Source organism: Zalophus californianus, chromosome 16, assembly GCF_009762305.2.
Source record: "Zalophus californianus isolate mZalCal1 chromosome 16, mZalCal1.pri.v2, whole genome shotgun sequence".
In the NCBI taxonomy this organism is placed as follows: Eukaryota; Metazoa; Chordata; class Mammalia; order Carnivora; family Otariidae; genus Zalophus; species Zalophus californianus.
In genome coordinates, this window is record NC_045610.1 from 20,441,127 (window position 1) to 20,467,593 (window position 26,467).

General features: G+C 54.8%; 3 protein-coding genes across 7 annotated transcripts in view; 2 read left to right on the forward strand and 1 right to left on the reverse strand.

Annotated features, from left to right (window-relative positions):
- PSMD11 (proteasome 26S subunit, non-ATPase 11) overlaps nt 1–3,510 on the forward strand; it is a 28,496-nt gene extending 24,986 nt beyond the window's left edge. For all 3 annotated transcript variants that reach the window (XM_027626466.2, XM_027626467.2, XM_027626468.2), the window contains 5 exons: nt 519–644; nt 1,117–1,152; nt 1,409–1,460; nt 1,735–1,877; nt 1,995–3,510. In XM_027626466.2, the coding sequence (XP_027482267.1) occupies nt 519–644; nt 1,117–1,152; nt 1,409–1,460; nt 1,735–1,877 (357 nt within the window). In that variant the 3' untranslated portion in view covers nt 1,995–3,510. The remainder of the gene's footprint in view (nt 1–518; nt 645–1,116; nt 1,153–1,408; nt 1,461–1,734; nt 1,878–1,994) is intronic.
- A 4,023-nt stretch (nt 3,511–7,533) lies between these two features.
- CDK5R1 (cyclin dependent kinase 5 regulatory subunit 1) lies at nt 7,534–11,912 on the forward strand. Its single transcript, XM_027568337.2, has 2 exons — nt 7,534–7,671; nt 7,990–11,912. Exon 2 carries the CDS (start codon nt 8,137–8,139, stop codon nt 9,061–9,063), a length of 927 nt encoding a protein of 308 aa, XP_027424138.1. The 5' UTR covers nt 7,534–7,671; nt 7,990–8,136; the 3' UTR covers nt 9,064–11,912.
- Nucleotides 11,913–13,237: 1,325 nt separating this feature from the next.
- Nucleotides 13,238–26,467, reverse strand: part of MYO1D (myosin ID) — a 350,526-nt gene continuing 337,296 nt past the window's right edge. For all 3 annotated transcript variants that reach the window (XM_027625032.2, XM_027625033.2, XM_027625031.2), the window contains one exon: nt 13,238–15,492. In XM_027625032.2, the coding sequence (XP_027480833.1) occupies nt 15,336–15,492 (157 nt within the window). In that variant the 3' untranslated portion in view covers nt 13,238–15,335. The remainder of the gene's footprint in view (nt 15,493–26,467) is intronic.

The following is a 26,467-nucleotide window of genomic DNA, read 5'->3' on the forward strand; positions in this document are numbered from 1 at the left end:
GGAAGGGCAGAGGGAGAGAGAGTAGGCTCCATGCCCGGCCCGACATGGGGCTCGATCTCACGACCCTGAGATCATGACCTGAGCCAAAATCAAGAGTCGGACCCTTAACTGACGGTGAGTCACCCAGGCACCCCAAGTACTACCCATTGTTTAACCTCAGAATTCTTTTTTTTTTCCCCCCTTATTTTTCCTGGAGACCCTCTTTGCTCTGTGGGATACCTGGGGACAACTGCTTGTGTGGTGGATTTGGCTTTCAAGCTGAGCTGTTCTTGGGGCTTCCATGGTTTGGGCTGTCAACGTGAGGCTTTCCAACAGAAAGATGGTGCCTAGAAAGGGCTCCATCTTTTAGTTCCTGATGTTTCTTCTGCCTTCTGTCATAACTCTTTAATCTCATATCCTCTAGAACTTGAGTCACCCATGTGTTTATAAGGTCCAGCAGACTACTTAGGAAGCCAGGGGTGGTGGCGTGGCTTCACATGCTTCTCTCTGCCAATCTCTGTGACCGTCTTTCTTGGCAGGCCCTGACAGATTATCGGGCAGAGCTCCGGGATGACCCAATCATCAGTACACACTTGGCCAAGTTATATGATAACTTACTGGAACAGAACCTGATCCGAGTCATTGAGCCTTTTTCCCGAGTTCAGGTAAGGACCCTCCTGGGGATTCTAGTTCTTCTCTGGGTAGGCATCCTCTCTCATACCCTCCCTTCCCACACCTATCCAGAATAGGAACTTGCTTCCAAGACTGTGTCTGGTGGGCAAGAGGCTTGGGCTTTTCTTGACACAGAACAAGAGTTGAGGATGAGCTGTGGTGTGGAGGCTGGTGAGATTGCCCCTGCTTGTCCCGAGTGCAGTCCGCCCCTTGCTTCTGTAGTCACCGTGCATGTGGTAGACGTCTGTGTTCCGGGGGTGTGGGACAGGGGTGTGTATGGTCTAGTGATGAGAAGCAGGCAGACGGACAGAGCACGAGAGGCCTGAGCCTGACCAAAGAGGGTCTGCCCCAGGGAGATGCTCGGCTGGGTTTCAGCCGACTTGGCAATCCCAGCCCCACCCTGTCCCCAGATTAGAGGCGGAAGTAGGACTCTCAGTGTCGCTGTCTCTCTGCCTTTTCTTGTAGATTGAACACATATCTAGCCTCATCAAACTCTCCAAGGTAAGGAGTCCTGAGCTTGTCTTGGGAGCAGGGCGGGGAGAGGGCCATGTGGAGGCGGGTAGCATTTCCACTCAATGGGCCTTGTTGGAAAGTCCTCAAACTTCATAGTGTCGAATGGGGACCGTGAGCTCAGAGCTTGAGTTACATTGTTGCTGTTTGGTTTATAATCCATTTGCCCTTTTATACAGAACTTTCTTGTCAGTGTGATCTTTGACTAGTGGATACCGGTCCCTTTAATCATGTGCTTTGATTTTAGGCCGACGTGGAAAGGAAATTGTCACAGATGATTCTTGACAAGAAATTTCATGGTGAGTAACAGTGGTGAAGCGGTTGACGCATCACGTTCTTGTTTATCTTGAAAGGAGATGTTCCATTTGTTTCACCTGGTAGCTCCCTACGGTCGTCGCTCCTCTTATCCCTGTGATGAGAGTGCATAATAAACATGCCCAAATGGAACACAGAGATGATTTCTGGTTCTCCTCCTTTCTGGAGAAAGGGAGGCAGCTAGGGAGTGGGCTGCTTCTCAAGTGCCTTTGTGTCTAATCCCTTCTTTTACCTGGGTTGCCCTTGTGTTTCCTGCAGGGATCTTGGACCAGGGGGAGGGTGTCTTGATTATTTTCGATGAACCCCCAGTAGATAAAACTTACGAAGCTGCTCTGGAAACAATTCAGAACATGAGTAAAGTAGTGGATTCCCTCTACAATAAAGCCAAGAAGCTGACATAGGTGAGTGCTGGCTCCGGGCCCCGGGCCCGGGCAGCGCCGTCTTCTGCCTTCTAGACTGAAAGCCTCTGGGTGGCCTCGAAGCTTCCCTGAATGACACTGCTCTGTCTTCTCTTGCAGAGTTGGATCTGTAGCGGTCCTTTGGAGAGTGTGTGTGGCGGGAGAGTGAAACCTTTGGGGAAAATGCTAGGAGATTCTTTTTTCTTTTTGTTCTACTTTTCGCTCGGAAAGTTTTTAAATCCTCATTTGGTGCATCTGTATTCCAGCCAATAGGTGTGCCAGTTTTCATGTAATCTTTACTGGCCCAACTTGGGAGTGGGGAAATTGCTTAAAAAAAAAGAAAAAGAAAAAAAAAAGGTTATTCTAAATAAAAGGAAAAAGGCTTACACTACCTAAAGCTGTGCTCTCTGCCTCCGGGGAGAGCCCCGCCACCCACTGGGGCTCCTGATCCACCTGCTGGGCGTCGCCTCTCCTCCTCTTCAGAATTGGGTGTTTGCCTGACCATCAAAGCAACGACTTTTTATTCTGTTTGTACTGAACCAAAACAAACAACTGTGTATAGACTGCTATTTTCTTTTTTATTTGAAACGAGGCGTTTTGGTGTTCTTTCCCCTGCCACAAGGCCTGTCACCCGCCCTCCCCCCCCCAACAATGGCTCCAGCAGACTGGCCAGAGGGCCCGCCGCCGCCGCCCCTGCACAGCTCCACGCCGGCCTGTGGAGGAATGGGGCCGAGGCCAGGAGCTAGTGTCCACCGGGGCCACACGGGAGCAGTGTGGGCCCTCAGGGGGCCTGCTGTGCATGTGGCTCTTTTTAACACAGTAAACTAGATTAGATGTCAGTGTTTTAATTGCCCTTCTCCTCTGCTCTTCTCTCTGTCCCTTCTCTTTCCCCGCTCAACCGGGAGACCGTCCGCTGTCTCTTTCCCCCTCCTTCCCCTCTAGGGGAGTCAGGCTGTCTGAAACCCATCAGCTTCTCTCCCTGTCCCACTCCTTCCGCTGTCAGATGGATTTAGTCTTTTTTTAAACAAGTGAACATTGGAAATGAGACTGTGGGGTGTGGGTTTTCTTTTTTCCTTGCTTGTTTTTTTTTTTTTAAACCTTTGTTGTTGGGTTTTCGAGCAACCTCATGTCCCCCTCCCAGGGAGCTGCTTTATTTACCTCTTAGAAACCACATGGCTGGGGGGTAGAGCACTGTGTCTCAGCACGCTTTGGTCGGATCGCGGAGAGGGGCTGCCGTGCCGTTCGGGCAGGTAGGCTTCTAGAAGCGCCCCCGCGCGCCCAGCCGTGCTTCTGCCCCTCAGCTGTCTCCTCTCCTCCTCCCTCCTGCCTCCTTCCTGCTGGCCTCCTTTTCTCTTTCTTTCCCTTTCTCAGATTATCCTTCCAGGTTTTCGTAATAAATTTGTATTTTGTAAAAGGATTTTGTTGTACCAGGTTTTGCATCCTCACTGAATCTGACTGGCTTTTACTTTCCTCTCCAAAATCAGGTTTTTGTTCTCAACATTTCTCCCCATCATGTCCAGTCACTGTTTTGGTTTTGGCACCATCAATATCAAATGTACAAACGGTTCTTGCTAACCAACACCAGGTATATCTGATGTTCAGATGAGTTCCAATAAAAATTTTTTTTTTTCAAAAAGTGTCCTTTCTTGAGTGCTGGAGGGCTTCTGATCAAGTCCACACAGCTCTGTAGCCTTCTAGACCGGCCAAAGCTCTGGTACCTCATTTGCTTCATGGGAGACCTTTAGATCTGGGGTAAAGTGGAGGGATTTGGATAAGAAGATTGGTCGGTGAGGTCTGAAACGGGAAGTGGTGTGCAGGGATCCTTCTGTTCTTCCAGGGCAACATGGTCCAGTGAGGACGAGGGGTTGGGCTGGGAGAGCCTCTGCTGCTTCCTTGGTGGGGAATTGTGGTGTGAGGGTTGTATGAAGTCATTACCAGTGCAAGTGCCTGGAGAGTCCTGACACTCAGTTGTGGTTTTGTTTTTGTTGAAACCTTCAAAAGCAGTGATTTTCATACTGCCCCTCAGACCCTGGCAGCGGTTCTTCTGAGGGGCCCTAAGGCCAACTAGGGGTGAGGGGGGAGCTCTCACCACCGTTCCACTCCAGTCCCAGCCACTTTGTTACTTTGTTTTAGTTTTGTAGAATCTCTGTATAGTTTCTATAGTTGCACTTGCAGGAAGAATTTTGCTTCGCCAAGGGACCCTTAGAACTATCCCCAAGGCATCCAGCCCTGTAGCTGGTGAAGGGGGGAGGTGGTTTCCCCAAGCCTAGGGCTGCCCTGAGGGGCTCAGTCGGCAGCAGCCCTTCCTCTGCTCCCTTTGTGGGTCTGACGACCACCTCTAGACCTGTGCTGTCCACTGTGCGGCCACTGGCCACACGTAGCCTTTGACATGTGGCTAGTTCGAAGTGTGATGCATTGCAGATGTAAACAAACCAGACTTCAAAGACAGTATGAAAAAAATGTAAAATAGCTCAATTCTTTTATATATATGTGCAATATTTTGAGCATAATGGGTTAAATAAAATATATTATTAAAATCCACCTGTTTCTTTTTTTTAAATTTTTTTATAATGTGGCTACTCAAAAATATTCAAATACCTATGTGGCTTGCATTTGTGGCCCATGTTATATTCTTTTGGATGATGCTGCTCTAGACCTCCAGGGCTGCTTTCCCTCTCTGGCCTCAAGGGAGCTGGGTCTGGGCACAGCTGAGGGGGTCGGGTGGCCCAGAGGCTGGCCTGGGCCCGGCTTCCTTACCTAGGGACCCTTCCTGGCAGCAGCCCTCATGTGTCATGGCTTTCTTGTGTGCTGATGAGACGGCGATGGTGTTGGGAGCAGAGGCTGAGGCGCTTGGCTCTGGAGCACTGCTGCGTGCTAGTTATATAATCTGTGCTGCCCGGAAGGGCCACTAGATGCTGCTCTGTGATCCCTGAAGGAACAAAGCACGGCTGCCTCAGAAGCCAGGGCTTAGCCTTGCTTTATCTGGAGCCCTTTCTGGAAGGGAGCTGGCCGGGGCCTTGTCTTCTCTCTCACAGGGTGGTATGGGGATGGGACCATACAGAGGACAGGGATTCTCTGGTGACACATGGGAATATCAGCCCAACAGTGCAGATAACAAGCAGGCTGGCCCTTCTGGCAGCTAGAGATAGGCCATAGGATCAATAGGCTAATCAATGATGGGGTTTGGAGCGCTTTCCTGCAGTTCTCTGAAGACTGGGAAGAAAACAGCTCTGCTTCATTCAGCTGGGTCTGCATTCTGGGCCTTGATTCTGCTGTTTCCGGCAGAATATTGCCCTTTCTTCCTTGCCTTGCACTGGAGCTGTGACAGGAGCTTGAGGGTGGTGGTGGTGGTGGTGGTGGGTGCCTTGAAACAGTGGGCACGGCAGGGCGGCGGACAGGACTTCCAGACAACCCCTTTCCTCAGGCACACTGGCAAGCGGGCTGCCAGTGCACATGTCGTTCATGCTGTGCTGCAAACATGGCTTTGCCTTTGGCAAGTGTGAGGAGGCTGAGGTAGTAATGCAAAGAGCTCTTTTGAAGGTGCTAGGGAAGGCTGGCTGGACAAAGGCAAGAGAGGATACCAGAGTGTGGCCAGCCTGGAAAAGGTCCGGGCAAGTGCCTGCTGCTTTGGTTTGGGAAATCAAGTGGGGTAAAGTGGACCTTGGTACTGCCTGCCATGAATTGGAATAGCTGGAACTGAAATTTGTAGGTACAGGTACCAGGGTGGATCTAAGTAAGGGGAGGCTTATAGGCTTCGAAATCTAGGCATATTTTGTGAAATGGAAAGCATTTAACCTTTGCTCAACACCAGAATCTGAAGGGGACCTTGAGAGGCAGTATGGACAAAGGCCTACTTGGGAGCTGGGCCTCTCCACCAGGGGCTGGAGGGAAAAAGGCTTTGCCTTGGAGAGAAAGAGAGTCATTGGGCCAGGGGACCTGGAATAGATTACTTCTTCAAGCTCCTTACTAATAGGGAAGGAGGGTTGAGGACCGCTCCATTTCAAGAGCAGGCCGAGGTACACGGAGGAACATCGGGAGGGAGGGCCCTGTTGAGCGAAGGGCCAGCTTTCATCTAAGTTAAGATGACAGCTGCTGTGGATGTTTCACAAGCAGCCGCACAGAACAATGCATTTTCCATTCCGTGTTACCAAAGTCCCTAAAGCTTTCACTTGCCACTATTGACAGAAACAGCTGGGTAGTACATGTACGCGTTCTAGCACTTTGACTCGATAGCAGCACTGTCCTGCGTAGGGCCGTGGGCAGCACCGGCACAGTGGGCCCAGGTTGACAGCCTCGCAGGCCGGAGTGGCCAGGAGGCCAGGAATTGGGTAATCTGGATTACTGCTTCCTTATCTTTTGGTCCAGAGGTGATAATCTGGATTAAAATAGGGTTTCAATCTAATGTTTCTCCAGTTTGTGAGCAACTCAGTTTCCAGAACCAACTAAAAGAAAAACAAATGAAGAATGGCTCTTGTGAAGGATGTGAATTCTTGTCTGTGAGAGGAACTGTTCTTACTAGATTCAGAATTTTACAGTTTGGCACCAGATCTTCAAATGATACATGGTTAGCAGGAAAAACATCGGAATCAGAGGATCAGAGGCTGGTTGGAAGAGCAGTGGCTTCAGTTTTACTATAACTGATAAGGGGCCAGTGGAAATGTCGAGGTCACATTTGTGAAGGGCTGGCCCGTCTCTGGGGCAGCGGCCCCCCGGGGGGCCTCAGAGCCCTTTCCCAGCCAGGTGGGTGCTGGAAAGCCAGTCGCTGTTTTGTGGACCAGCCCCAGAACTGCCTACGCCTCTCTGGCCTGGATTTCTCTTTACCCGGGCTCCGGCCCTTTACCTGAGGTGCGGGAATAGAGGCCCCGGAGGGGAGACGTGAAAGTCGATGGGACAGCCCATCGGGATGCGAGTGGCTTTTCAGCAAAGGCTTCCGCCTCCCCGCCCCGGCTCAGGACCTTCCTCCTTGAGTCCCTAGCTTCTTCCCGGCCGGACGAGGATGTTAATGGGAAGGGATCTCGGGGCCCCGGCCGGTCTCCGTGGATGGATTCTCGCGCGGCAACCTCAGCTCGGGCGGGCTGTGCGTCGCCAGGGCGGGGACGCGGCCGAGAGCGCCCCCGCGGCCCGCGGCTGCGGGCGCCGCGGCGGGAACAAAGGCAGCACGTGTCTGGGCGGGGCGGCGGGCGGATTCGGCCTTCGGCCCCGCCCCCGGCGCGCCTCCTCCCGCCCCCCGCCCGGCCCGAGCTCGGCGGCGCGGGGCGCCGGGGACTCTCACGCGGCCGGGCGGCTGCTGGCGCGGCGGCGCAGAGCGGGCGGCGAGTGGTGCGGGAGGAGCGGCCCCGAGAGGCGAGGCGGGGCCGGCGCCGCGGGTACCCGCCGCCACCGCTCGAGTCCGGGTCCTAGATGGGGTGCGGCGAGTAGAGGCGCTCGGGCTCGCGGCCGCATCCCTACCCGCACCGCGCGCGGGGGTTGGCGCTGAGGACCGCGGCGGCCCGGCTCCCAGGCAGGAGCAGGCCAGCCCGGGCCGGCGCGTGGGCCGCGCGCGCGCGCGCGCCCCCGACAGGGAGGCCGCTGAGGTGCGCGCCGGGGCGGGAGCGGGAACGGGAGCGCGGCGGCGGCGAGGGCGGCCGGCGGGAGGCGGGGCCGAGGCGCCTGCAGAACCTTGGACAGAAGCTCCGGAGCCGCCGCCGCGGAGCGCGAGCCCCGCCGAGCCCCGCCGAGCGCCGGGACCGCGGGCCCGAGCCGCGGCGCGCATTGCGGAGGGAGGGCGCTGAGCGCAGGAGCCGCCGCCGCCTGCCGGGTAAGCCTGCGCCTTGGGGCCGCCCGTGCCCCCGAGGAGCCGGGGTCGGGGCCGCGCGCGGTGTCGAGGCGGGGGTCCCCCAATACCCCCCACCCTCCCCCGCCCCGGCCGCCTCCGCCCGCGCCCGGGCCCCTCCCGCTGCCGTCCGGACCGCAGCGGCCGCGGCAGGCGGGCGGGGGGTGCCGCAGTGGAGGCGGCGGGGCTGCGGCGCGGGGGCGCGGGGCCGGGGCCAAGTCCGCGGGGGCCGCGTTGGCCCGGGTGGAGGAGCGCGGCGCCGAGCCCCGCCTGGTGCTGAGAACCATCTTGTTTTCCACGCAGATCCGAAGGGGCAGCACGCGCCCGGGAGCCGGGAGCGCCCCCGCCTCCTGCCCGGGGCCGCCGCGGGCTCGCTGAGCTGTTTTGTGCCTCCGGCCGGCAGGCTGGGCGCGCAGGGGCGCGGGCCCCCGCCCGGCGCGCAGCGGCACCATGGGCACGGTGCTGTCCCTGTCCCCCAGCTACCGGAAGGCCACGCTGTTTGAGGATGGCGCGGCCACGGTGGGCCACTACACGGCCGTGCAGAACAGCAAGAACGCCAAGGACAAGAACCTGAAGCGGCACTCCATCATCTCCGTGCTGCCTTGGAAGAGAATCGTGGCCGTGTCGGCCAAGAAGAAGAACTCCAAGAAGGTGCAGCCGAACAGCAGCTACCAGAACAACATCACGCACCTCAACAATGAGAACCTGAAGAAGTCGCTGTCGTGCGCCAACCTGTCCACGTTCGCCCAGCCCCCACCGGCGCAGCCGCCCGCACCCCCTGCCGGCCAGCTCTCGGGCTCCCAGACCGGGGGGGTCTCCTCCTCCGTCAAGAAGGCCCCGCACCCTGCCCTCAGCTCCGCAGGGACGCCCAAACGTGTCATCGTCCAGGCGTCCACGAGCGAGCTGCTGCGCTGCCTGGGCGAGTTCCTGTGCCGCCGGTGCTACCGCCTGAAGCACCTGTCCCCCACGGACCCTGTGCTCTGGCTGCGCAGCGTGGATCGCTCGCTGCTCCTGCAGGGCTGGCAGGACCAGGGCTTCATCACGCCCGCCAACGTGGTCTTCCTCTACATGCTCTGCAGGGACGTCATCTCGTCCGAGGTGGGCTCGGACCACGAGCTCCAGGCCATCCTGCTGACCTGCCTGTACCTCTCCTACTCCTACATGGGCAACGAGATCTCCTACCCGCTCAAGCCCTTCCTGGTGGAGAGCTGCAAGGAGGCCTTTTGGGACCGCTGCCTCTCCGTCATCAACCTCATGAGCTCCAAGATGCTGCAGATCAACGCCGACCCACACTACTTCACACAGGTGTTCTCCGACCTGAAGAACGAGAGCGGTCAGGAGGACAAGAAGCGGCTCCTCCTCGGGCTCGATCGGTGAGCCCCGTGGCCCGCATCATGGCTCAAGGATTCAGTTCGTTTTTAAAAATTTATTATTAAGCAAATCAGATTCTGTGTACAGTATGTGTCTAGCAAAGCCACCGAGGGCCTCTCCCTTCCCACCGTCCCTCCTTGGGGTTTTCTTCAGCCCTGCCAAGAACTCTGGGCGCTTTTGAACTCCCGAACCTTGTGCAACACTCAGATGTATCCAGAGCCACCCGGGCCGCTGACCTCTCGACTTTGGGGGATTCAGGGGACCGAGTGTCCTCTTGCCACCTGTGCCCTTGCTGGACCGGGGCGGGTGAGGCCGTCCACCGCTCCTGGCGCGGGAGCCGGAGAGGGGCCTCTGGCCGGTTGGCCCAGGGAGCGACTGGCCTTCCCGGCTGGGGGTCCTTTCCTGGCTCTTGTTTTGGGTCATCCATTCTCCCAGAGGCCTGTGGAGCTGGCCACCCCGACCGAGCCATGAGGAGGGTTGTGGGGCAAGGTGCCCGCCACCCTGGGACAACTCTTCAGTCGAGAAGCTGGCCTGGTACAAAGATTGGGGCCTGTCGTTTGACCATGCACCACCCTGGTTTGCTCTTTTTTTCTTTTTTAGGGAGAAGGGCTTTCCTTTAGTGAAGACATGGACCTTGCCCCCTAGCCCCCTGCTCCCCCGCTCCCAGCCGTTGTTGGCAGTGTTGGGTTAAGGAGCTGGTTTGACTCATTAAGTTCTTTGATTTTGGGTCCCAGCTAAAGGGGTGGGGTGCAGCTAGGGACAGCTCCTTTCCTGGGTGAACCTTTCATTTGACTAATGCAGCTTACTCACCCTGTGGTGAAGGCCAGGGCAGCTGCAGGTGCCCATTACCAACAGCCTGCCTTCTGGGCGGGTGGGGTTGTCGTGCCCGAAACCAGCCGGTGCCCACCTGAGGGCTAAGGCCTCTTGCTGGTGCATGACATTCGTTCCGCAAAGCCGGGGTGGGGGATGATGTCAGGGATCAGGGCGATGTGGTAATGATGTACCCCCTGTCCCCACCCCTGTTCATTTCAAGCTGTTTCCAAACAGTTCAGTTTCTTCTGAAGACGAAGCCTTGCCCCGCAAGGCCCAGTGAGACCACTGGATCTTGGAGACAATTCCAAGACGGGAGTAGCGCTCCTGATTGCTTCGGAAGCCTGCTGATTCTGCACCTGATCATTTGCAGCTGCTGGTTTGGGTTTCCACCTTACCCTCGTGGCTGCGAAAACACACGATGTGTACTTAATCAATTTCCTTTCTAATTCTCCCAGATTGGTGGCTTGGGACTTGGGAGAGGACCGGGAGAAGGGAGCGAGCCTTACTCCGTGGCCCATCACTCCAGCTTTGGGGAACAAAGACCAATGTGAGGACGCTCTAGGGAATTCTCTCTTCCAGTCCCCATGCCCCCCCTCCCCCTCCCGGGGAGTGCTGGAATAGGGGGCTGGGGGAAGGCAGAGGGTCCTTTGACATAGGGTTAGGTTCCAGGTGGCTGCTGGTTTCAGCACGAGCACTACTGAAATTCACACGAACAAGAGAAAGCTGTGAAACGGAGGTCCCGGTGTAAGAGGCCTGGAGCCGGGCCACCGGCCCGGGTGTTCCCGGAGAAGAGGGGGAGGGCCTGCCTGGGCTGGGATCGCGTTAGCCCCAGCTGCGCCTTGGGCCCACGCTGAGCCTGAGCCGTTCCGTTCCCGGGACTGCCAGATAATCTGATGTGGAGCTGGAAGGAACCTGCTGGAAGGTTGCTGGCACAGACTTTGCCGCCGCCGCCGCGCCTCTTCTCGGTCGGAGTTGTCACACAGCCCGTCTGTGCAGATCCTGCCGCCACGTGTGACCTGAGGTAGGAGGCCCGTGGGGGCAGCAGGCCCTGGCGGCCCGGAAGAGGGAGGTTCGGGTGCCGAGTCTCCAGAGGAGGGGTGCGCGTCCGTAGTCGCTCTTTCTCGGTGGCGGCCGAACTTGGCCCGAGACTGCACTTCAGTTGCATCCCCAGGATTCCGGTTTTGTGTGTTTCCTTCTCTTTCTCCGTATTTATTTTTTTATTTCTCGGAGGAGGTGCAAATTTCAGGAGTGGTTGGGGGAAGAAGGAAGCCAGTCTCTGGCTGCGCCCCCCCCCCCCCCCCCCAGTGTGCAGCCTGCCCCTTCCTCCTCCCCGCCCTTGCGCTGGTCAGTCCTGGGTGCAGGAGCTGATGGACTCAAGTGTGCAGGCAGTGAACCCATTTGACATGCTGCTATGAAGACTACTTTTAGAACAACAATTAAAAAAAAAAAACTAACCTACGGGGGAAAAAAAAAACAAACCCTTTATTCTTTCATTGTTGCTTTGACAGTGATCTTGTGCATGCGAACCAGGAGCATTTTGTGTCTTAAGAAAAATAATCTTAGAACAGATGGCCGTGAACATTACACCCGTGCACAGAACCAGTCACAGGAATAATAGTTCAGGATTTGGTTTTTCTCTTTTTCTTGTAAACCTGAAGGGTTGATATATTCTTTCCATGCAGCTATTAGAATTTAGTTTTGTTCCAGCAGTTGTTAAACTTGCAATGAGAAGAAAATGTGCCATTTTTTTCCACTCGGAATTATTCATCGCTGTATATTTGAAACTGCTAATTACACGTGCGGTGTATGTTGGTTCTTAGTGCAATTCGTTTTGTAGTTATTCTTTGACCAAACCGTGGGTATTGTTAATATTAATTTATATTTGTCTCATTTTGTATGTATGTGTAGTGTGTTTGTAAGTATGTGTGGTTTATAATCTGACAAGGTCATGAAGCTCAGTTTGGCTGTAATTTAATTCCCTTTCCCTTATTTTTATTTATTTTTGTACTGTGCTGATTAAATAAAATGCACTGACCATCCATTCCATAGGCCTCTTGTCATTCACGAGCAGTTTGGGGGGGCCCCTTTTCTAAATGATTCCTGCGCTCGGAACATAATTGGATTTGAATCATGGGGGAGGGGAGGGGTGGGTGAAGGCAGGGCAGGGCTCAGGGAGAGGGCTTAACCCCTGCGTTCAAGTTAAGGTGATTAAGAGAGAAGCACAGGTTAAGTCAACTCAGGCTTAGCTGGGCGGCGGGGTGGGAGTTGCTCCTCAGAGGCTGCCCGGGCTTGGCTTGGCTTGGCTTGGCAGAGCTGGGTGACTGGGACCGGCGGCGGAGGCGGGGGGTAGATCAGGCCCAGGCTTGGCCCGGTGAGGGCTGGTGCTGTGGCTCCCGCAGGGGCTCCCTCATGGAGCTTGGCTCTGAGGCCGCTGCCCCCACGTATCCTGGGCCTGGCTCTGCTCAGCGCCCCTGGCCCAGAGGCTGTTTCTCTGCCGGCGGCTGTGGAGTGGTGTCCGCGTGGCTCAGCCCTGCCAGTTTAGCTTGGTGCAGGTTTGCAAGAGCGAGGAATCCAGCCCCCGGGGCTCCCAAATAAGCAACCACCCCAGGCCACGACTGTGGCAAGGGGTGGGCCCCCTACCGGCGGTACCGCCAGTGGTCTGCGTCCGTGCCCGCGCCCGCGCCCGCCCCCAGCCTAAGCTTCAGGGTCCAGGGCAGTGTGGACTCAAGGCTCCCCAGGGCCTGCACGCTGCCGGCCCGAGGTGCCCCCGGACGCCGGGAAGGCACTGCCACCCCCAGGTTGCCCCTCGGGTGCGGTCAGCTTTGTGAGCGGGGCCACTGGCTCAATTCAGGGCGTCTCCCTCGGTCCGAGTCACAGAAGCCGCACTGCATGTTCTTTGTCACCAAGGACGGTGACCGGGCAGCCCTTGGGTGCTGGGGAGGCTCAGGGCTTGCTTACCTGCCGCTTGCCCCGCCCCTGCCCCCAGAGGTCCAGGATCCCTCCCGCTTCTCCTGCCACCCCCATTGTCCCCAGCCCACCCGCCTGCCCGGGGAGAGGCCGCTGCAGGCCTTGGAGCTTGTCCTTCACAGATACATGCTCCGACTTTGGTCAACACGAACGCAGTGAACTTTGAGTCTAATGCATGGGCCTCAAAATGGTGGAACGACGTGCTTCGATTGAACTCCGCCGCCTCCCCGCTGGGTGTCTAATATTTTCATTGAAAAGCCTCCTGTAAATTATCCTCCATTTTACCTTATTTGTGCTTAATGCTCCCTCCCATCCTCTGGGACAGCAGCTTTTTACCAGCTGGAATGTCACAATTGTGGGTATAGTTTTCAATTACAGATAAGCAGGACACCTTTAAAAATAAGATTTAATGCTTTATTGCTCTTGATGGTAAATCAAAATATGCTCTAGAAATAAAGTTAATTTAATGGAAAATAGGAATAAACGCAGCAAACCATAAAACTGCATTTAATTAGATCAAGAGAAACACTTCATTGCATACAGTCGCTGTGTCCTCCTGCTCTCCCCCAGCACCTGGAGGCACCACTGAGCTCACACCCTAAAGGCTTGAGCCTTCTTCAGTTGCTACACACTGGGACTTCTTTCAGGACATCAAGAAAAAGTGCTTGTCGACTGGCCCTCAGCTGGGAGGCCCCTGCACTGGGCTGAAGAGCCCCAGGCAACCCCGAAAGGCGGCAGGAAGGGCCCCACTGCCCACCCCTCCTCCCTAGTCCCAGAAAGGCACTCATTTGGCATGTTCCGTTTTGGTGTGTCTCAAACATACACGTGCACGTCTCTAGTGTAAAGCAAGGAGTTTGAGGAAAGGAGTGGAAAGGAGAGGAGGCGCCGTTCCAGTTAGGATGGTTCCACTGGTGTCAAGGTGACTGGCAAAACTCCGTTGCTAAACCAGGCTGATGGCACCTCTGCGCGGTGCAGGCAGCTGACCAGGCTTTGAGAATGAGAACGGGTTTCTAAGGATAGGATGCCAAGAGGATTCTTTATTGCGAACTGCACATGGTGCAAATGTTTTGCGGGCCCTGGGAAGTCGGGGGGTGGGAGTGTGTGCGCGGGGGACACCAGGCTGTTGGGACCAGCCGGCGGGTCGGCTAGGTGACCGGGCAGGCACTCGGTGTAATTTGCGGGGGGCTCAGGGTGGCGGCGCAGGAGCATGCGGTGGGGGTGGGGCGGGGGGGGTGGGCAGGGTCTGGGTCTGAAATTGAAAAAAACGTCAGCGTGTCCCTCTTTTACCTCCCGCCAGTCTCCTCCCGAGCTGTGGGCTCCCCCTCCGCCCTCTCCCCACACGGAGTGTCCCAAATCTCTCCTTTTAAGGCTCCTGGCCCAGAAGCCCGGGCTGCTCAGAGGCTTGGGGCCGCGTCCTCAGCCGAGGCTCCGGAGCAGAGTGGTCTCAGGAAGGCACTGAGGCACGCGTGCTTTCTGCTGGGCCCAGCCTGGGCCCCAGCTGTGGCGGCGGGGAGCAGCCTGGCCTGGCCTGCAGTGCCAGGACCCCCCACTCTGTTTCTGTTACTCTGCCCCTCCGGCCTTGGTCCTTGTTCTCCGAATGTGTCTGAAACAGGGGTGTCAGGGAAAACTTCCGGACAGTCCCCCCGCCCCAGAGTGCTCCCTGGCCCCTGCAACTCCATTTTCTCATCAGTGTGCCCGACATGAGTGTGGGCACAGCAGACCCCACACCCGAGGCGCAGCCCTGTGTGTTGCACACATCACTGTGCAACAACCACGGGCCCAGGCCGTGCAGTTAAGGAAGATGGGCCTTGGAGCACCTGCTCTGCTCTCTCCCGCAGAGGTGGCCTGCAGGGCCCGGGCGGGGGTGGGCATGACTGTTCTGCCAGTGCTGGCTTCCGGGCCAAGGGGCCAGCCCGACAGGTGAACCTGCTCTCCTGATGGCCTTGGCTGACTGCTAGGGAGAGGGGCTCCACCAAGGATCTCTGAGCCAAGTCCCCTTGGGGGAAAGGGGTGGCAGGCTGTGCTCACGGAGAGAGCAGGGCTACATCCCCAGCTTATCTCCGGCAATCTCCCCCAAGCCCCCCAGGGGAGCATGTTTTGGGTTGGGGAAACTGCATCCACCCCTTGCGGGGTCAACTGCCAGTCACTGGGTCAGGGCCTGACCTGGCCAGTGTGTGTGGGGGGGTTTGTGGTGGCAGGGGCCTCCGCTGACATCAAGTTGCTTCTGCAGGGAGCTCTGGTTTGGGTGTGAGCCCAGGGATCTGTGGCAGGGCACCGGGGTCTTTGGTTTGTTGAGTGAGGACTGTGGAAAGTGGGGGCAGAGGAAGATGGAGACCAAAGGCAGAAAGCCAGCAAGAAAACCTCAGGGGAGGAGCCTTGGAGGCGGCAGAAGAGGGGCTCGGCCCCAAGCACGGCGGACCCTTGCGAGCTGATTTCTAGCGGGGGGTAGCGGGGAGTCAGCAAGTCAGACGGGGTGGCGAGGCCTCCCCGGTGGGCGGTCAGTTCCCCGGCACGCTTAGGATGAAGCCCGAGCGGTTCTTGGTGAAGTCGGGCTCCGGCTGGTTGATCCGCGTCTCCACGGAGACCGTGCACTTCTTCCCATGCAGGCTGCACTGCACGGGGTTGGTGACGTTGACTTGAAGGTAGCGCTTCTCACTGGAAGAACCAAAAAGAGAAAGACCAGCAGGCAGTTAGGAGGCAGCCAGAGTGGGGTGAATGGCCCCGGCAGCCCCTGGGGCCCGCATCTGCCCAGCTCCCCGGGGCCTGGTGGGTGGCCCAAGGGCCACAGGCACAGGCGGTGCCCCAGGAGAGGGAGAGGGCAGCAGAGACCGGGGCTGGGCTGCAGCCTCAAGCCAGAGCCGGCAGAGAGCGGGGCTGACGCTGCGGCCTGGGCCTGCACCCGACTTGCTGCACTGGCCCAGAGCTCAGAATGCACTCGAACCAGAGCCACCGGGGCTCTGGCCTGAGGCAGGGACCCGGTCACTTGGGCGTTAGAGGTCAGCAGGGGGCTCGTTGGGAGGGGCACGGGCTTCTGATTCGGGGCTACTGATCAGCAGTCTGTGGCTGCAACAGGGAGCCCTGGGAGGCGCGTCTGGGCAGCCGGCGGGGGAGGGGCGGAGGCAGACGGGAGATTCTTGCCTGCGTGCTCTCCCTGGCAAGAGAAAGCTCTTCCGGCAGTCCTGCCCGCCATCGGGCCCGGCCGGGAGAACTGGGGCTGACTCCTGCTTCCCCAGTGCCCTGGGCAGGCCCTCTCCCACTTGGGGTCTCCAAAGGCCCGCATGGTAGCGGACCCCCAGTGCGGATGCACCTGCCGCGGGCCGCCACCCATCTGCTGAGCCAAGAAACGTGTGCGAAGCAGCGGGCACCTCCCGTGTGCTCTCGCGGGCTGGCACACCCCCACGCCGCGGCTCGCGCCCCTCGGCTTTCTCGGAGCCAGAGGTGCAAGGAGCAGGGCCTGTGGCGTCGGCCCAGAAGCCGGGCGCTGGGCAGGCTGGCGGCGCACCAGGTGCAAGCGAGGCGCCTTCCCGGCACGTGCGTGAGGCCCTGTCACAGGAGGCGCGGCCCCAGCTCTCCCGGCACCTGCCCGCACGCTGCGAGGCTTCCTCATGCCCCTTTGCCGCCTGCTTTCCCCCGGGTCTGCCCCGGAGGCAGACGGTGCAGCAGGAGGAGAGCCGTGGTTCTCACTTGTGGGCATCAGGTATCTAATACTTAATGTCTTGTCAGCTGCAGCTAAAACCTTGGCTTAGACCGCTATTTTTAAGCAGACTTGGACATAAAAATAGAGTCCACCAGCGGCAGTGACTCAGGCACGGCTCTGCTCCTGGGGGAGCCGGGGTGGCTGGGCGGGGTCTAGGGGTGCGGCCCTGTGCTCCCGGTCCCCACTGTCGTGCGGGCCCAGGGCAGGCAGAGCCCCCGGCACTGCAGCCCTGCCTGCGGCTGGAGATGCTTCTAGGACCCGGAGCCTGCACCTTCCCCTGCTTAGCCAGCCAGCCTCCTGGGCCCTCTGGTTGACCCGGCACCGCCTCTGGGTCCCTCTGAGCTGGAATTATATCCCCTGGGGATGTCCCCCTTCTGACTCTGGCAGAGGCCTCCCCTTTGCCCTTGCCTCCTGGTGGGCATGTGTCCTTCCCTCAGCGCATTGCTGGGGACAGGCTCTGTCTCCCACTTTCTGCGTCTGTGCCCCCCACCCCATGGTACTGTAGTGTGCATGCAGTGGGTTCTAGAGTCACCTGGGGGACTCAAAGCCCTCAGGAAATGGCTCTAAAAGGGCCACATTCCAAACACAGAGGGGGGGGATGGGACTGACCAGCCACCCCCACGTTCTTGTGTTCGTACCATTGGGTCATGCTACCTTCACTAGGCTCCTTCTGACTCCAGCCCCTCCCCAGCCCTGAGTTCAGTGTCCATAGAGAGTGGCCCCTGACCACTCTTCCTTCCTCTTTCAGGCTCTGGGCATCTCTGGTATCTGCTCTGCACTCTCGGTGCAGGGTTGAGGCTGGTGGGAGATGGAAGAGCAAGTGGTTATTGTAGAATGGGGAACAAGGTAACAACGGCCCAACTTCACCTTGTAAATGAGCCTCCGGAGTGGGGGCTGCAGGAGAGAAAAAGCCGCAGAGAACCTGAGCTCCAGTCGGCTTCTCCCCGCACTGGGCAGGGCAGGAAGCATTTCTGCTAGCCTTTCTAGGTAGCCTCAGCACACGTACTGGTCTCCACTTCTAGAATGTGAGTCCTCGGAGGGCAGCGAGGGGCCTTACCGGGCTCCCACACTGCGGGGGGCATGTGGGCATGCTCCCCTGGTGCTGCTGGGCTGCACCTGCATTTCCAGCTAGGCTGCTCTCTGGGACTGGCGGCGCTAGCGTGGTGTGCAGGCCTCGCGTCCCCTGGTCTGCGAACTGTTCCCTCCCAGCACCGCAACTCTGCCAACTCCAAATACTCATAAATGCTGGGCGCAATTGGTTGAGATCCTTGTAGGGCTGAAGCATGCCCAGCCCATGAAGTTCATCCCAAAGGGAAAGTGGCCAGACAGCCTGTAAAATGGGATGGTTCTATAAGGGAGGCCTGCCCCTTAGCAAAGGAAAATTCCGTACTTAAGTGGCAGTCGTGCTTGAGCTCCTTGCTCCTTCCCTTGGCATCTCCCTGAGCGGCCCTGTGCTGATTCCCAGCCTGTCTTCATGGGGTGCTGTGGGGTTTGGGCAGAAGTGGAGGGTGAGGGGCTACATGTGATGATTTTAGAATAGAACAATGTGGGTTGGAAGGAGAACAGCCTCTGGTCTTAAGAGCTGAGCTAAGCAACATCTGTGGGCACTGTCCCCACACAGCCATGGACAGGGGACAAAGATGATGTGGATTGAGTCTGGTGGCTCCCCAGTAAGTCACACATCGAATTATTACCACACAACCCAGCAATTCCTTCCACTCCTGGAGATACATCCAGAAGAACTGAAAGCAGATGTTCACACAACAGCATGTACTGGAATGTTTACAGCAGCATTGTTTACAATAAACAAAAGGCAAAAATAATCCAAATATCTATCAACCGATGAAGGAGCCAACTGGTATATCCATTTAATGAAATATTATTCAGCCATAAAAAGGAAGTACTGACCCAGGCTACAACATGGATGAACCCTGAGAACATGCTAACGGAGAGAAGCCAGGCCCAAAAAGCTATGTATTGTATAATTCCACTCCCATGAAATGTGCAGACTACCCAAATCCACAGGGACAGAAACAGAGGAGTGGGGTGTGAAGGGATTGCTTAAAGGGTATGGGGTTTCCTTCTGGGCTGATGAGAACATTCTGGAACTAGACGGTGGTGATGGCTGCACAGCACTGCTGATGGTAAATTTATGTTCTGTGTATTTTACCACGATAACAACCAAAAAGAGTGGATTGATCTGAAAGAATAGTAGGGGCCCCTGGGTGGCTCAGTCGGTTGAGCATCCGATTCTTGGTCTCGGCTCAGGTCATGATCTCAGGGTGGTGGGATTGAGCCCTGTGTGGGCTCCGTGCTCAGTGCAAAGTCTGCTGGTGATCCTCTCCTCTGCCCCTCCCTGGCTCATGCGCATGCTCTAAAATCAACTCAAATCTTGGGGTGCCTGGGTGGCTCAGTCATTGAGCGTCTGCCTTTGGCTCAGGTCATGATCCTGGGGTCCTGGGATCGAGTCCCGCATCGGGCTCCCTGCTCTGCAGAGAGCCTGCTTCTCCCTCTCACACTCCCCCTGCTTGTGTTCCCTCTCTCGCTGTCTCTGTCAAAATCTTAAAAAAAAATCAAATCAAATTTTAAAGGGACAAATAAGAACTTGCCCTCAAACCATGTTTTCTTTTCTCATCTCAGGCTCAACCAAAATGGTTTTAAGACCAGCAAGGGGTTTCTGGTGCCTGCTTTGGAGACAGAGCGGTAGCAGGGTCCCAGGGGTGGCCAGGAAGGGGCCCTCCAGGAGGATCAGCTGACCTCTCTGGCTGGAGCTTCACCACACTGGAAATCTTTACAGAGCTAGAGTGCCTTCCTCATCTTTTAAAGAAAAGAAGGCAGATTTTATAGATGGAGGCAGGGTGTCTCTCTCTGAGGGCATGCCAAGCCCAACGACAGCTGCCGCTGGAGTGGGGTGGCCAGGGGAGGGCTGCTTTCCTCCCCATCCTCTGTTACAGGATTTAAAGGCTCAGCAAACTCTGGCATTCGGGGACTCTCATCTTGTTTCATCTGTTCCAAGCCATCATTGCAGGCAAATGGCCTTTATCGAATTACGCTCCTTCATTTTGCATTTAGGCGCTTGTCCTCATTAGAGAAATCTGTGGGTAAAGGCAAGACCCCGTCCACGGGCGTCCCCACGTGAGCCGTGTGTTTCTTGCAGGCGCTGCACTGAAGGGGGCAACCAAAGTCTCCCTGGGAGCTGAATCGGCCCAGAAAATGTTGCCTCCTGTTCGGCCCTGTGCAGCTGGGATGAGGAGGCGCCCAGCCATGGGCCCGCTCTGTGGAAATGCGCGGGCCACTTCTCCGTGGTGTCGCGGGGGTTCCCTGCCTGAGCGGTGCATGACCGCGCCCTAAGGGGACGGGGCGGCGGGGGGGGGGGGGGGGGGGGGGGGCGGAGGGCAGCGCCTGGGTGGGCGGGGCCTCTGGGGACTGGTGAGGTGTTCCCGAGGAGGTGGGACCAGTGCGGGCGCCGGATGTGGTGGGAGGAAGCTTGCCTTGCCCCAAGCGCAGGCAAATAGTAAACAGATGCGTCTCCAAGTGATGAGAGGTGGGGTCAGCATTTCGTGATGGACCCCAGGCCCCAGAGTCAGGCCCTTCTCCATCTGGGTGCCCCCGGATCCCCAACGCCAAGGCTCGGGCGCTGGCCAACGGACAGCTAGGGCCCGCGTGTGCAGCTGTGTTTGCGTTTCGCCTCAGGAAGCAAGCCCCTCTGCTTGTGTCAAGCCACAGACGGCCAGTCTTTCAAAACCCGGCTTCCGAAAATGCTACTTCTGTTTTTGTTGGGGCTGAACAGATACTCTGGGGCCGCTGGGAGAGGGAGGGTCCAGCAGACGCCAAACCTGGGGACGTGCTGACTTGGGCAGGAGTCATGCCCGGGTCTGAGATTTGGGAGGAGGCTGAGCCCCAGCAGGCTCTGGGATCTAGAAAAAGGCCACACGAGTCTGCCTTCCGGCCTGGCAAAGTGGCAAAGGAATTGCTGTGTGGGAAAACAGTTTCCCAGTAAAGACCTAAAACCTCAAGCTTTCTTCTCTTAACCTCTTGAACAGCAAACCCAATGCAGATCACCAAAGGCAAAGAGCAAACCTTAAGAACACCCAGAGGGAAAAGACACATCACTTGCAAAGGAAGAGTAGGCCTTCTCATCAAATGTAAGAAAATAATGAAAACAGACTCTTCCAAGCGTTGAAGGAAAGTAATCATCATGCTAGAATTTTATACCCAGCCAATCATCTGAGCATGTGGGCAGAACAAAGACTGACTCAGACACTAAGGTAAATCTCAATAAGCATTCACTGGAAATAATAATAATCATAATAAATGGAAATGACTAACTTTGGGGGTCCAATTGAGCACCGATCTAAATACAGTCCAGGAAAACAACAACATGACAGATGGGGTGGTGGTCCTCAGGGAGGGACTTGGGTCTTTGCCTCTGGGAGGAGGGTGGGGACACTGATGAACTTTAGACATCCTAAGAGCTGCACAGGCGTGAAGAAAATGAATGGTAAACAAGAATGCTCGACTGATACATACAAGTCTGGAAGAAGTAGAGGGAAGTGGGAAAGACGCTCTGCTTCATCTAATGCAAGGTAGACAAGAGGAACAAAAGCAGCCAAGAAGAAACGTGGGAATGAGAAAACACTAACGTGGGTGTGTAAATCCAGGCATGTGACCCGTTAAAAGGGACTTCTCAGATTTAATTTAGAAATGCAGCTATATGCCATTTGCAAGAGATCCTCTAAATCACCACGACAAAGAAAAGTTAAACAAAACAAGCTACGCAAGGCAAACAGGAATCACAGGAAGGCTGGCAAAATGCACCGCTGGGGAAAGAACTCACTATTTTGTTTCCTTTATCGGGGAGGAGTTCAGCGGGAAGGTACTCATGACACGTCTACTATCACAGAAAATGATCTTAATACGCTTTCCTAAAACATATGATGTAGATCAGCAGACAATATTAAAAGAACATAGATTTGAACCCAACTAATGAGCTTGCGTATATGTGTATTCATAGTCCTCAGCACATCAGAGAAGTGATACTGTGCACATGAAGGAGGTACTGGACTGGAAAAGGAGGGTCAGTAGGTACCTGAGAATTACCATCACACAGAAACCGGCTTCTGACTGTAATACGGTAAAAGTGAAAATTTTAAAAAAGGTGAATATAGGGGCGCCTGGGTGGCTCAGTTGGTTAGGCGTCTGCCTTTGGCTCAGGTCATGATTCCAGGGTCCTGGGATCAAGCCCCGCATCGGGCTCCCTGCTCAGCGGGGAGTCTGCTTCTCCCTCTGCCCCTCCCCCTGCTCTTGCTCGCGGTCTCTCTCAAATGAATAAATTAAAATCTTAAAAAAAAAAAGTGAATACAGGCATACCTCGGAGACACTGCAGGTTCGGTTCTAGACCCTGCAATAAAGCGACTCAAATGACTTATTTTGTTAGTGCGTGTAACAAGTTGATGCTATACTGTAGTCTATTAAAGTGTATAATAAATAGTACTGTGTGCATACCTTAATTAAAGAACGCTTTATTGCTAACAAATGCTAACCATCACCCGAGCTTTCAGCGAGTCATACTCTTTTTGCTGGTGGAGTGGTATTGCCTCGCTGTTGGTGGCTGTGGATTGATCAGGATGCTGGTTGCCAAAGGCTGGGGCGGCTGGGACGATTTCTTAAAATAAGACAACAGTGAAGTTTGACTCTTCCATTCAGGAATGATTTCTCTGTAGCAGGTGATGCTGTTTGATAAAATTTTACCCACAGCAGAACTTCTCTCAAGAGTGGGAGTCAGTCCTCTGGAACCCTGCTCCTGCTTTATCAACCAGGTGTATGTCATATTCTAAATCTTGTGTGGTCATTTCGACAGTCTTCACAGCCTCTTCACCAGAAGCAGTTTCCATCTCAAGAAACCACTTCGCTCGTCTGTGAGAAGCAACTCCTCATCTGCTCGGGGTTCATCATGAGATTGCAGCAACTCAGTCCCATCTCCAGGCCCCACTTCTAATTCTACTTTTCTTGTTTCCACCACATCTCCACTGAAGTCTTGAACCTCGAGGTCCTCTGTGAGGGTGGGACTCAACCTGTCCCAAATTCCTGTTAACATTGATATTTTAACCTCTTCCCATGCATCACAAATGTTCTTTTTTAAAAAAGATTTTATTTATTTAAGTTATTTATTTGACAGAGAGAGCACAGGAGCAGGGGGAGCTGCAGGCAGAGGGAGAAGCAGACTCCCTTCTGAGCAGGGAGCCCGATGTGGGGCTTGATTCCAGGACCCTGGGAACATGACCTGAGCTGAAGGCAGATGCTTAACTGACTGAGCCACCCAGGCGCCCCAATCACAAATGTTCTTAATGGCATCAAGAATGGTGAATCCTTTCTAGAAGGTTTTGAGTTTTTTACTCTGCCCTGGTCCATTAGAGGAATCCCCATCTGTGGCAGCTAGAGCCTTATGAAATGTATTTCTGCAATACGACTTGAAAGCTGATATTACTCCTTGATCCATCTCCATCACAGCTCTTGGGTGACCAGGTGTGTTGTCAGCAAGCAGTTGTATTTTGAAAGATATCTTTTTCTGAGCAGTAGATCTCAACAGTGGGCTGAAACTCTTCAGTAAACGATATTGAAGACAGATACTGTCACAGAGGCTTTGTTGTTCCACTTGTAGAGCACACATTGAGCATAATTTTTAAGGGCCCTAGGATTTTCAGAATGGTCAATGTGAGCTTCAACTTCAAGTCACCCGTTGCATTAGCCCCTAACAGGAGGGTCAGCCTGTCCTCTGAATCTTTGAAGCCAGGCATTGACTTCTCCTCTCTAGCTATGAAAGTCCTAGATGGCATCTTCTTCCAATAGATGGCTGTTTTATCTACACTGAAAACCTGCTGTTCGGTGTGGCCACCTTCACGAATGATCTGAGCTGGATCTCCTGGAGAACTTGCTGCAGCTCCTGCCTCAGCACTTGCTGCTTCACTTTGTACTTTTCTGTTCTGGAAAATGCTTCTTTTCTTAAACCTCATGAACTAACCTCTGCCAGCTTCAAACTTCTTCTGCAGCTTCCTCACCTCTCTCAACCTTCATAGAACTGAAGAGAGTTCGGGCCTTGCTCTAGATTAGGTTTTGGCTTAAGGGACTGCTGTGGCTGGCCCCGAAAACTTTCTCCATGTCAGCAGTCAGGCTGTTTCACTTTCTTACCATCCATGTGTTCACTGGAGTAGTACTTCTGATTTCCTTCAAGCACTTTTCCTTTGCATTTACAATTTGGCTGTTTGGTGCAAGAGGTCTAGCTTCTGGTCTGTCTTGGCTTTCGACATGCCTTCCTCACTAAGCTAAATCATTGCTTGCTTTTGATTTACAGTGAGAGGTGTGCAACTCTTCCTTTCACTTGAGCACTTAGAAGCCATTGTAGGGTCATTAATTGCCCTAATTTCAAGACTTGTGTCTCAGGGAATAGGGAGGCTGGAGGGAGGAAGAGAGATATGAAGTGGGGGTGGGGGACAGATGGTCAGTGGGGCAGTCAGAACATACACATTTACTTATTCACCATCTTGTATGGGTGCAGTTCTTGGCTCCCCAAAACAATTATAGTAGTAACATCAAACATCACGGATCACAGATCACCATAACAAATATAATAATAATGAAAAAGTTTGAAGTATCGGGAGAATTACCAAAATGTGAGAGACACAAAGTGAGCAAATGCTGTAGAAAAAATGGCGCAAATAGACTTGCTCAATGCGGGGTGGCAGCCAACCTTCAATTTGTAGAAAACACACTGTCTACATAGCGCAGTAGAGTGAAGCCCAATAAAATGAGGTGTGCCTGTATAGATGCTTCCAAGAATTCTGATTGTGCTTCTCCATCTCTGATCCGTGAAGCATAATAAAGGGAAGCACATGAAACAAAGTATGCGTGTATAATAATAACCTAACAATACCAAGAAAGCACATAGTACCTCCTTAGTGTTTTTTTTTTTAATTTTTTAAGATTTTATTTATTTATTTGAGAGAGAGAGAATGAGAGATAGAGAGCATGAGAGGGGGGAGGGTCAGAGGGAGAAGCTCAGCAGGGAGCCCGATGCGGGCCTTGATCCCGGGACTCCAGGATCATGACCTGAGCCGAAGGCAGTTGCCTAACCATCTGAGCCACCCAGGCGCCCCCTCCTTAGAGTTTTATAAATATCAATTCATGAGATCCTCATGACTGCATGAGGGAAGTTCCGTTTTCAGAAGAGGAAATAAGGCGCAAAGAGGCTAAGTACCTGCCAAGGTCACACAGCACCACCAGAATTTGAACCCAGGCAACGAGGCTTGAGTCCAAACCTTCGCCCCTGTGCATCCTGCCACTAAAACAGTGACTAGAACATACCTGTGAGCTGATCTCCCTATTTACTATGTGTTTCTGAGCACAGCAATGCTGAGTATTTTTCAGCCCCCTATAGAGAGCTCCTAGTGCAGTGTCTCATACAAAATAGGAGTTCCATAAATGTCTAAAAAAGGAATAATGTTTTTTAAAAAGACATGACTAAGAAAGTGGCTGGGACTCACTGGGGAGACCTAGGGCCAGCCTGGAGCATCTTCAAAGCAGGGTTGCTGAGCAGTATGTCCCTGGTACCTCGTTCTGAGCAAGGGTCTGTTTATGTGCAGAGACATATTAACAGGCACTAGGGATGCTCACTCTTCGGAACCAAAGAATCACTTTGCACAGCGACTTGCTACCTTGCTTGGTAAATCCAAACTTTCCCATATGAGGTGCTCCTGCCCCACGCTAATGAAGTTCTTGGGGAAATAAAAACACCTGGACTGATTGAGTCTGAAAACATACATATATAGACAGATAAGCGCCACCTAAGGCTGGTACCGCTTAGTAGTGTGCCTTGTGTAGATGTAAGATGTACATGTAGATTGGGGCAGGGGAGGCTGACAATCATCATGCATTTATCAAGAACTTGCCATGTATGAGGCACTAGATGAAGCATTTTACTACTTGCATCACCTCCTTTAATCCTTACCCAAACCTTAGGAGGTGCTGATGATGCCCGTTCTGTAGACGAGGACAGAGAAGCTCGGATGGGTCATGTGTCTTCTTGAAGCTGTGAAGTGGTGAGGCTAGACCCAGGCCCTGGCGGTCTGTCTCGGGAGTGATGCCCCCATCTGCCCAGTCCCCACACGAAGACGCTCTTCTAGTGCTCATGCAGCAGGGATGGGATTCTTCAATCTTCGGCGCTCACGAGTCAGATACAAAAGCATTTGGAATCTGCTGTGACGGGGCTATGGTTGGGACTGTCTTGCCCCGGACCACGCCCCCCACTGTACACGCACTTGCACCGCTTGTCTATTTCCCTTTCCAGGCATTTACATCTTTCACTCCTGGGCCAGGAGATGGTTGATGTGGCCAGGCCCGGTTGGTTCCAGGCGGTCAAAGAACGGGGCGCTGTCCTGGGGCTTGGAGAGTCTGTGCGCTGTTTTGACTACTCCCTGGTGCATACTGGTGTCCCGACTTTCCATTTGGAGTCTGCAAAGAGGACTGTGGCTCCCTGGACACTCCTGGCTTCCGTCTCTGTCAACCGGAAGGTTCCTATTCTCTGTGCGTTGGCGGCCATCCCCTGGCAAGGTGCAGCAGGGCACGGCCTCCCGCGGCCTCTGCATGCTGCAGGCAGCTCGGTGGTGCTCACCCCAAGAGGTCGGGGGTTGCCGCCCGCTTCTCTGATTGGTCTCCCTCCCACCACTGGAGACCGAGGTGGTGAGAATGCTTCATTTTGCTTTATATATTTGGAATCTGGACTCTTTATTTAAAGGCTGCATTCCCCTCTGTCCCTCCCAAAATGCCCAAATTAATGCTTTATGCAAGGGATAATGAAACCTTGCAAAACCAAACGATAAGAACAAAACCATACCCGCAGCTCCCTCAAATATGAAGAAAGAACCAAAAACAGAAGCA